The sequence below is a fragment of the Hermetia illucens genome, chromosome 3, assembly GCF_905115235.1.
Source record: "Hermetia illucens chromosome 3, iHerIll2.2.curated.20191125, whole genome shotgun sequence".
NCBI classification, from domain to species: domain Eukaryota; kingdom Metazoa; phylum Arthropoda; class Insecta; order Diptera; family Stratiomyidae; genus Hermetia; species Hermetia illucens.
Window position 1 is genome coordinate 177,766,111 of NC_051851.1, and position 11,798 is coordinate 177,777,908.

Genomic DNA, 11,798 nt, shown 5'->3' on the forward strand with positions numbered 1-11,798 from the left:
GATTAAGTCGTCCACACAGGTGCTCACGTTAAACCCTCAATGACTCACCACACAACTGGAGGCCACAGCCGATGCTGCTGCATGAGTTCCATATACGGCAAAACCCCTATTCCTGAGTTCGGTTATTTCATTTTCTGTTCCCTTTCCCTCCCTGCTCTGACGCAGTCCAGACCACCAGGTTTCCCCCTCCTCTTTCCTCGTCTTGGCGTTATTAAAGCCTTACTGGAAATCCTTATAAGTTACCGATAGACCATTTCTAGCCATGGAATTGTCTATGATCAAACTATAGGAGGGAGCAGATCTTTTGAGCCTTATCAGCTCCCTAGAGGCCAATAGCGCCTTTCTGAACTTAAGAGGGGTCCACATGATGCGATGAAGACTTAGTTAAAGTTGAAAAGATGCTTAACTTTCATAGACTCATCGCAATAAGCGCAAAACAAAAAGGTGCGTCTAAAATGTAAATGATTCCACTAGCAACGTAGATGAAACAAACCTCCAAACCTAATATCAGGGAATAGATCGAGCAAAGTCACAGAAAAACAATCTTACAGGTCTTCTCATCGAACACAGAGACTGTTACAGGCAAAAAGCCCCGCTTTTCACTAGAAGTTTCTCCGTATTGTCTCGAATGTGGTAATATAAGTACTGTTCCATTGCCTCAAATTCTTGAAAGAAGGACTACGCAATGGATGCGAATGTATGCACCTTTAATAAAGGTTGGGGAATTTTCAAGCCAAATGAAAACTAATTTGTAACAATCTTTTTGCAGCTATAATAGTTCAGCACCAGCTTTTGAGGTAAGCAAGATCGGAGGCAGGATCGCGGAGGCAAGGATGTCTTTTAGTGGGTAAGTATCACATGGGAACCCACTCTAGCTCCTAAGCAAATTACTTTTCTAAAATTCTTAAACCTCCGTGCCCCCGTGTTCTGTGTATTGACCAACTCCAACAGACAATGAACGATGTCTTGCGGTAGTGGAGACGAAGATGTTACGTTGGACTAGTGGCGTCACACGTTTAGATCACATCCGAAATGAGGATATCCGCGTGGAAAAGTTGCGAGAGAGGCCTCTTCGATGGTATGGTCATTCGTGCTAACGAGATTGGTTTGAACATCGAAGTCGATGGCTGAAACAACGGTGGCTTGATACGCTGGATGGGGTTTAAAAGTCTCAAGATCGCTCCCAGATCAGGCGTTCGATAGAGCCAAATGGCGAAACCGATCACGACGAGTCGACCCCGCTTGTGAAAGGGAAAAAGGCTGGAGAACAAGAAGAAGAAGTGATTGGAAAAGGAAAAGAACTCTTTGGTTAAAAAGAAACAAGACCTTACCCCTCGTGAACTTAATCGAACGATCTGTCAAAGCATAACCGAACCAACAAATTGATCTCGAAAACATCCTTTGCTTGATACCTCCCTGAGAATAATGATTAGGGCGGTCTCTATTTCATCTGTACTAACTGGTCATTCGATTTTGTTCATTCTCCCAGTTCGTATGACTTTCTTACATAATTCGGTTGATAGTCACTCGCAAACTGCATGATCAGAATACTCTCTGACACCAGTAACTACCAGAAAGTGTCTAATTAAGACCAAATAGAATAACTTGCGAATTTTTTCAAGGTCTCTTTTTGGTTATTAAACTTAATTGATTGCATTCTCTCCAACGCAATTGACAAAGTAAAAATTGAATGAATCTAATTGCAAAACGGACCGTCGATAGTGAAAAGACAACGTCGTGCTCGTATTTCAAGATTGGACGTAACAAACAATTCACAACGATCAATCACAAGCGTGGTATCAATTATTTGTATTCTAACCAAAATGGCAAACCACAATTAGCACATACGTAACTTGTTTTGCATAAAATCTTCGGATTTCAGTTTTGCAATACAACAAATTGTTAATCATCAAAATAGACGATAAATTCACGGCTGCCAAGAAGTGGACAGAATAATCTTGGATACGTTTGTAACCTTATATTCTGCGTTCTATCATTTTCCATTTTCCGACTGAAATCGACATGCACAAGGTATTTTTCGAAAAACAGATTATTTGACACGTGCAAGGTTGCGACGATGGTTTCATAACAGCGGCCAGACCAGCTTATTCTCTCGATTACGCCTGAGTATTGTGGAAAAGTAAACAACAGATTATTGTCGTTAATTCTAATCTCTCCGCTGAGCTCTTATCTTAACTCCGCAGACGATGTTAATCAGCTTCGACGTTGATGTTCCTATTTTTCTTAGAATTTACAAAAATGTGTGAATTTATTCGCCTTGGGGATGTGTTCGCAATTTGATATGGTTTTGGGAATATCAATTATGATTTGGAGGCTGCTGATGATGGCCCAAAACTATAAAGTTAATTTCCACTTGTCTCCTATTGGGCCGTTTCACAAGAGCGTGTCGAGTTGCTGATTGAATCCGCTTTTTCAGTCCCTGCGTAGAAGTCATTCACTCTGATCTTTTATTGAAGATATTCTGAAGCGTGTAGTATTGAATACTTGAATCGCATCTACATGTTTATCACCTCCAAAATCGCCTTTAAGATTAACACAGTTTTGTAATGCAGATCACCGATTTAAATAAAAAAGGCGACGCTATTTTTAACACAAGTCAGAATGACCATGTCTACCAGGTTCAGTAACCAATACAATTGGTAAACATTTGGTTACGTTCTAAAAATAGAAAATGGTTCACTCGATGTAGATTTCTGCATCTCCCCCTAAGGATCCACCGAAAAAACCCTTCAACATTGTCCTATGTAAACGATAACCCTAAGAAAGTGATATGTCTTCAGGACCATTTCAAACGATACCTAACACACCGATGAGGTCATATGAATCTCTGATGGGCCTAGATCCTCTGATCAGTACGCCAAAAGGAAAGGATCGCTGAATAGGTGGCAGTAACGGTGTGACAGATGAGAATAGAACTTACGAACTTACGGCAAGGGAATACCACAAGCTTAAATTTAAGTGGACAGTTCACCTAGCTCCGCCAGCTGGGGCGGTATCCTTGAATACCCAGAGTAGACTTTCTTTCATTGCCCAAGATTTGGAGCCAACGAAAATTGACAGCTTAAAGTGCAAGTAGCAGAACCGTATTGTTAGTGCTCTTTACAGTGACCAGGCAGGTTCCCAATGGCCGATATCCATTAAATTGTTTCGGTGATGAATTATTTGGCCCCACCTAAAAAAAGGGACATTTCGGAGAAATACATCACTCCCGAGAACACCAATTGCAAAGTCTCTACAAATAGGGCATTCGTCGACTTACTTAGGCGAGCACCGGAGGTGCCATTGAAAACTCGATCCTTCTGAAACCTTTCCCGCCATGAAAATTTAAGGTCAGTGAAGCTGATGGAAAATCCTTGGAAATGGAAAAATCGAGCAAAACAGTTCCCCGGCGGACCTACCATAGGAGAAAAAAGAAATTTAATGCTTGAACTAAAGAAATCTCCCAGCAAGATGGAGTAGGTTCAAGAAACATCCAGAGAGCTAGAGAACGCCATCCAATTTAAGGCCATTGACGAAATTATGACGAAAAAACCCTTCCGCAAAGCTCTAGTTCGTCCTTATTCAATTCGGACGGCTCAGGTTACAATAGCTAACAATCAAGGAAAGCAAGGAGTATGAACCACAAGTTAATGTATGGGGTGCCATCGACTGGAAAGAGCGTGGCTTTTTGTAAACCAGAAGGCTCTGACAAGCCCGGCAAAGTTCCCCTTGCCTTCCCTTTGCCCCTTGCCTGCCCACTTGGCCTACATCAGCGAGTTCACATCGGGCATTCAACATATGTCCGGTAAAGACAATTTAGTCGGTGACGCTTTGTCCCGGAACTCGGGGATCAACATCCCAATCGCAGTCGATTTTTCGGCAATCGCTGTAGCCCAGAAGGATGACGCAGTTCTTCAAAGCCTGCAGTCAAACTCCAAATAAAGATTCAAGAGTTCCCTATCTTCTGCTCACATACCTCTATGTACTGCGAAATCTCTGAAAAGGGACTTTGGCCATCTATTCCGGCTGCTTTTCGTAAGGAAGTATTTCGTTCGGTTTACCCCCTGACAATGCAATTTGAATCTACTCTCTTCTCGGAGCTCGGAAAGCTATTGAGATTTAAACGTCGGCGGAAAACAACATACACACCACCCGCAGTCCATTGGGATGCTAAAACGTCGGCAGCGGACGCTGAAGGCAGCCATAATGGCGCGCGACGAGCCGTCCTGGCCGCAGGTCTTGAATTTCGTTCTGCTTGGCCTTCGTACAGCAATCCGCGAGGAGTTTGCTGCCAACCCTACTGAGCTAGTGTACGGGGAGAAACTTCGACTCCCCACCGACCTGATAGTCGACAGAAGAGACAGCCTTGTTGAGATTGAATTGTTGCATCTTTACGAGAGACCGTTCCCAGATTAAAGCCACCTCCAACATCTCATCACACGAAGGTACACACCCCTAGGTAAATCAAAGTAGGTACCCACGTCCTGGTAAGAGCTGATGCCCTACGGAAACCGCTGGAGCCACCATACGAGGGCCTTTATATGGTCCTCCAGTGAAACTTCACCTAGGGGCGGAGTAATACCAAGCAAAGCGAATGTGCAGCGTGCCATCGGCCCGAACAAGTGCGGCCATCCACGTATCTAATTAAAAAAACCGGGACTAATACAGTTAGGAATCAAATGAAGAAGCCCTTGCCTGATCGTTTTGACGTAAGAAAGGTTTTGTGTGCAATGTTCCATTGAATAATTATACAATTGTTTTTGAAGCACAGTAACTTGCCTATCTGCAGCTCTTTCTCAACTTAGTAACGATGTCTTCTCCTGCAGAAAGAACGACTAAAAAATTATAGACGAAGGCCAAAAAGCAATTAAGAGCTCCATCATCATACGTCTGATTTGTTATTTGATAGGAAGGGGAAGAGGATTGTTTACAACTGGCTATTCCCTATCATTGAATAAAGAAATAGTCTGACGAAACGACGAAGCTATTTTACGATGATTGGTCAAAACGAATGCTAGTTGCCTGACAAATCGATTTTGTCATCACGAAACCCTGAAGGCGTTGAAGTGTAGATTAAGGAGACCACAAGCGCACTAAAAACGAACACGCCCAGGAATGATTGAGCTAAGGGAAAAAAAATCTCAAACGGCCGTGATCACAATCCAGCGAAAAAGAAGTCCAGTTGGTAGTTGAATTGGTTACGGCAGTCATTCAAAGCAGATTGCCAAGTACCTGGGATAGTGTTCAACGCTTTTAGGGCAAGGTCAGGCAGCATCGTTACTGCGCAAGCACCCAAGTTGCAAAATATATGATTTGCGGTTTCGTCCAGGCCAGAGCCACCCCCAGCAGAAGGATGACGCAGTGCTTCAAATTTCAGGAGTCTCCCCTTTTCGGCGCAACCTCCGAAATACTCTGCGGGACCTCTGCAAAGGGACCTAAGCCATATATTCCGACTACTATTCGCAAGGAAGTACTCCATGCAGTACAGGATCTTGCGCACCCAGGTATTCGGACAACACCCGGCTTGGGATTTTCACTAGCGAATATGACGGGTTTTCAATGAATAAGGATGTTAACTCCTGGGCCAAACAGTGCATCGCGTGCCAGAAATATAAAGTCATCAAGCACGTACAAAAAGAAGTAGGCTCATTCCCTCCGTCTACCTAGCGTTTTCACACGATCCACATCGACATCATTGGTTCCTTGCAAGACACAATCATCGATAGGTTCACGCGGTGGTCTGAGAAAATGCCTCTGGCCGAAATTTCCGAAGCTGTTTTCGGGAGTGGATACCAAGCTTTGGAGTTCCAGTCAAAGTCATTACTGACCAGGTAGTGTAGTTCCAGGCTACCCTGCTCTCGGAGTTAGGCTTCCGACGCCATCGGATGACTATGTACCTCCCACAATCCAAGGAGATACTGGAACGCTGGCATAGCACACTGAAGGGCGCTAAAATGACGCACGACGACTCTTCGTGGTCGCAAGTCCCACGTACAGCCCATTGCCGAGCTAGTATATGGGGAGAATTTGAGACTCCCTAGCGATCCTATGTTCAACACCAGGTTAGCCCTTTCCACCAGAGGGCTTTCGCGTTTGCTCCCGGACGCCCTGGCCAAACTAAAATCACTCCCGCCATCCCATCATTCTTCGATAAAGGCTCACGTCCTCAAGGAGCTGGACGTCTGAACATGGCTTGGTTCGCGTGGATATTTTAAGAAAGCCCCTGCAACCACCATATGAGGGTCCATACGAAGTATTAAAAAGAGGGGAGCACTTCTTTAGGCTTGATGTCGATGGCAGACCCAAGAACGTTTCCGTGTCCAGGATAAAGCCCTTTATTCCCGGGGCTGAGGTCTCGGAGAAGAAGAGAAAGAGAGAAAGGTACACGACGCGTGAGATTCGATCTGCGCCCTTAAAATTGGTGGGCCAGGAGTCTGGTTTTGTCGCTGAAACCCAATATCTGCCGGGGGCGGGGTAGCATGGAGGCGCTTAACGAAGATACACCCGAGCTACACACCAAACTAGTGCAGCAAAACTCACCACGACTCGAAACTCACCCGCCTGAGTAGCTCGCCTACCTGTCGCTAGCAGGATGGCAGCTACAGGGCCGGCGTAGGAACCGGACTGTATATTATACAGTCAGCCGTCAGCCAGAATTGTAATTTAACAAATAAATTATAATTAAATTTATTATTAGTAAAAATATATTGGATTATACTTCAACGACGCCCTAAATTGTCACGAAAATCGTACACTGCTTTTTAAGCAGCTGTATCGCATCCGACAGCGTGGAACCATGACAGGTGTTGCGTCGATAGGACACGTTGTTTGAAAAATTTTGCTCTAATCTGCAGGGATATCTAGGCACTTGATGTGATAAGATTTCCACAGTCAAGAAACGCAATCATAAACATTTACGAACAAAGTCCCTTCCACGGGGTCGTAGCCTATTACGTTCCCCCAGATGATGGTGCGACCCCAAGCAGAAGCTCAACATCGATCTCGACCTCCCCATACGAAACAAAGCCCTTATTTAGCGCTAATCATCTTTCATCCGTCATCTATCAGGGGCTTTTCGTAGAAACAATTCATTGCCGAATTCTAGAACGCTCCTCCCCCAATCCTTACCTGCTTGCTTCGGATGTGAAAACGGCTTCAACACTGGGACGCAGCTCATGCTGGACAAGTTGACCGTGCTGAAGTCAAACCACCTGTCCTCGAGCTCTACCTGTTTCACCCTGTATATTACTCAGGGATGATTAGATATTCCTCAGGTAATCAACCAAAGATACACTTTCCTATTCTTCTTTTAAGTGGTTTCAGGCCACCTCTGTGTCAACGTTAACAAAGTTTAGGAAATCTAGCTTGAATTTACCCTCAAACGAGAATCGAACTAAAAACGTATAATGCAACCAGGACGTCTAGAACGCTTCCTATGATACTCTACTTAAACTTGACATTCCAAAAGAGTCGCGCCTGATCGGTTATGCAGATGATGTCACGGCGTTTGATGCTGGACGCATGTCGAACAGTCGCAAAGCATACTTGGCATATTGATGCAACGCGTAAGCGGATGGATGACTGCTCATGGTTCCAACCTTGCACTGGAAAAAACCGAAATAGTCGTCTTGACTGTGAATTCCGAGCCTGCGTCCCATATCGTTCGGCGAGTCGATAATCAAAAACAGTGGTAAAGTACCTGGGGCTAACTCTTGACTCAAAGATGAGTTTTTTTGAGTAAATCAAAGCAGCAGCGAAGAAGGCTGCAGCTGGTGTCTCGGTGTTAAGCAGGCTAATGGCAAATATTGAGGGCCCACGTCTAGCAGCGACATCTCCTGATGAGTTCAACACAACGGCGCAGAGGTATGGGCTGGAGGTATATCGCGCAAGTACAGAGACGGGGAGCTTTGTGGGTGGCGTATGCGTACCATATTGACTCTGAACCGGCCGTGATGGTGATCGCGAGAGTGACCCCGTTATCCGTCTGGCTAAGGAGCGTTAAAGTTGCCAAATCCCATATCAGGCGCGTGCCATCGTGCAGATAAGGGAACGTTTGGTGGATGCACGCATCAGGAGACGCGCATGAATGGGCGTGCTTATGCTCAGGCCGGGTAGGTGGAAAGTAAACGCCCACCTGTGGATAAAGATTGGCTATGCAAAGGACACCCAGAAATCAAACCAAATATGGAAACCCAGTACCAGCGGTTTTTGAGAGCAAACAAGTGAGCTCCCAGCCGTCGATATCCAGCAACTCCAGTGCCTCAGCAGTGAGAAACTTGGCTACTTTGGCAACTAATGCTGCAAATGGATAACACAGTGAGTCAGGGAAGGGTAAGTTCGACATACCAGCCAATCGCGCTGAGGGTGTGAAGTGCATACATGACGGTATCAGGTGTGGCAGTGTGTGTCATCGCGGGGATGATTTTGCATCTTCTAGTGAATATAGGGCACACTGTCTGCACTGGAGGAGGGTGAATCCGGCCGAAGTAACTGCGGGCTTCCGAAAAGGCACTAGGAAGGAGGTGCACAAGAAATGGCAGCAACGGTGGGATAATTCCAAAAAGGGCCGCTGGACCCATAAACGGATGCCGTGTATTGAGAGATGGGTCGAGTGCAAGCATGGAGAATTAAATTACCACCCAACGCAGTTCCGTACGGGACACGGTGGATACAGAAAGTACTTGCCTGACTTCGGATTGGATGAGTCCCCAGTCCGTCCCGAATGCGCCGCTACATCCGAGGACCCGGAGCATGTTATGTTCCATTGTCCGAAATTCGCGAATGAAAAAGGGAGTTTAAACGATGCCCTCAACGTAGTTATCGGACTCCATAATTTCGTGGAGGAGGAGATGCTAAAGTCCGCGGCAAACTGAAGTGCGATAAACGGAACAGCAACTGCGATACAGGAGAAGCTGCAGGAACTGGAGCGAGTGACTTACTTGTGCTAGTGTAAACCAAAGCCCTCCTCGCGAAGTAATACTTCACGGTAGTCCCGTGGGGATATGGGCGGAGAAGTGGTGGTAATTTTAGTGGGTGAGGATCCATTCCACCTCCACCCATAAAAAAGGAGCGTCAAACCATATACAAGCACAAGCGAGAAGAGCTAAGAGAGGTCGTTGCTCGTGAAGAACGGCAACGCACCCTAGATGAGTGGTATGAGGGAAACTGGAGACTTATTGCCAACTTAAGTGCGTGGGTTAACCGGAAGCATGTTGAGATCGACTATTTCCTTACCCAGTTCTTAAGTGGGCATGGAAGTTTTCAGTCTTACCTGGACAAGATTGGGAAGGTTTTGCAATGGAGTTGTGGACGACGCCCAGCACACCTTTTTTCTTGTGGAAGATGGGATGAGATTCGTCAGAAGCTAAGGGGATCCTTCTCTAGATAATATTGTCGAGGCGATGCTGAGGAGCGCTGACAGATAGAGCCGTGTTGCCCACTACGTTCGAGTCCTTATCGTTGCAAAGAAGATAGAGCTCGACCGATGGAGGAGCCGGATGGCAGAGGGTTCCTTGAGTCGACAGTCCCCTTCCTCCTCTCCCTGTCCAGTTAATGAAAAGAATTGTGTAATTTGAAGGCTCCGCAGACGAGAGAGTTCCAGGTCTACCCTGAAGTAATGTGACAAACGGTTCCAGGCTAGCTCTCTGAGGATGGGGAGGTGTTTAGTTGGTAATCCGACCGTTGCGGGGGTGCAACACTCTGTGCGTAAATTACTCCACCAGTGCAACCAGTGGAAACTACTTAGCAGCAACAAGTGCCGTTCAAGAATGCAGGCGACATCCATTTGGCTTGTTTGTTTTCAGCTCCAGATATTCATGACGAGGATTACCTGCGACAACTTTGCGACCAAACGGGTTATTTCCCAATGTTCAAATCACCCAACCACCGATGACTCTCCACCATAGCAAGCAATGACTTCATGCACAGCAGCATCTGCAGAAGAAAGTTCAAACACGTGTGCCGCTCGCACAGTCACAATGAATCACTGCAACCACCCTTCCGCCCCGTTCTGCACTGCGGGAAGGAAGCAAATAAGAAATTTTCTTGGGTCGATATTGCGCCTGCTCCGCCAGAAAGCCATTCCCGAGCCCGAATCCCCAACTTGTCGCTGCCGAGCGCGTCTAAAATATCCGTTTCCATTTATAAACCGAATCAGCTGACCATTGTTACGTAGCCTTCTGCCAGCGACCTTGGAGCGATTGGCTCTGCATTGTTTATGTCGCTTTTGAATTATTGACACCGCTGCGATCCCGGAGTGACTTAATCTGTCGATAAGGCTCCAGCAAGTGTCCGCAGGGAGTGTGAGGCGTCGATTCTGCCAGCCCAGGCGAGTGATTTCTTGGAAAAAGCCTGGCACGTCGGGCTCAAGGTGTATCGATTATTTCCAAGCGAAAGTGAGGGAGTCGCTGCCGACGTAACCGTTCGTTATATAATGCGATTGGAAAGAAGCAAAATTGAAAATTTATTCTCAAGAATGGAAGGATGAGCGCTCTCGACTGAGGGACAGATTTTCTTGGGCGCGATGCACAAAGGGGGGTGGCGAACACTCTGGCACTGTTGATTGGGGAGTGACAATAGATTCATAGAGTGGCTGAGTACTTACCTTTAGACTCCCCACAAGCTCCAAGAACTTGATGATGTCTGCAGGACTGGAGGCTCCGGGACAGGACTCGTTGCTGGACGAGGATGCTGAGGCTGCTGCAGCCGCGGCCGCCGCCTTGATGGCTTCGGCCTGCGCTTGGTGTTGTGTTCCCTTGGTCGACATGTCCTCTATCACTTGATCACAGTCACTAACTTCGATGTTTTCCTCGAGCTCGCGCGCAACCGTTTGTTGTTGCTGCTGAACGCTGGCGCTGGCACTGATAGTCCCCAGGTCGCTGAGCGTTGAACAATTGCCAAACGCTAATCCACCGCCACCAGCTAAGGCCGCCGACGCAGGTTTGCTGGCGATGTGGTGATTCCGCGACGATGACGCGCACTGTCGCGGCGGGGGTTCGAACGGTTGCTCCGACTGCAGGCTGTGCGAGTCCCGGTTCTGGTTGCGCTGCTGCTGAAGCTGCTGCTGGGGCTGCCTCTTCGCCTGGGCAGCGTTCTCGAGTGTTGTCCTCTCCGCGGTCACCAGGCGACCGATCAGGAACTTGGTCAGGTCGTTCAGTTGGAGCTTTTTGAAGACACCCGTGAACCGCAGAACGTTAAGCATTGCTTACGCTGTCGGCTCGATCCGGATTGGGAAGTCGGGCGCTCCGTATGGACCGCTTGTGTACACTTCCGGCCGGGGGCAGGTGCGAAAGACCTTCAACAGCCCTCGGTCGTCCGACAAAGGCAGAGCGCGTGACTGATACCCGTCAGCGAGTCGACACCTCACACTCTTTGTGTTTTCAAGGCGACCCCAATCCACTGTGCCTCGCTCCGCGCGCTCTATCCAAGCCCGCTGCCACCTAATATTTCTAGACAAATGATCGCCTGATCCGCCCGTGCCGCGCTCTAATCCCGACCGTCCTCAATTGCACGCTTACGACGCTGGCAACAACGAAGTCTTTCTCGTCCAACGAAAACTTACTATTTTCAAGGTGATAAACATTTGGACGTGTCGCCTCACCAGGGTACACTCTGCAACTCGATTTCCACGTGAAAAATCAATTTCCTACAAAACTAATTGGAAAAGAAACTTCGAATTCAGTTTAAATTGCACTTTTTCACATGATTTCGAAATGATCGAGAATTCGAGGTGACACACACACGACACGACAGATGATTGCTGGCAGGTGACTGACATTTGTCTGATTTCTGGGCAGACG

At 47.0% G+C, this 11,798-nt stretch overlaps 1 protein-coding gene across 1 annotated transcript in view; it reads right to left on the minus strand.

The window, feature by feature from the left end:
* The window catches only part of LOC119653235, a 30,266-nt gene extending 18,514 nt beyond the window's left edge, over window positions 1-11,752 (minus strand). Inside the window, exon 1 of the mRNA XM_038057824.1 lies at window positions 10,604-11,752. Coding sequence (XP_037913752.1) covers window positions 10,604-11,200 — 597 coding nt within the window. The 5' untranslated portion in view covers window positions 11,201-11,752. The remainder of the gene's footprint in view (window positions 1-10,603) is intronic.
* Window positions 11,753-11,798: the final 46 nt, after the last annotated feature.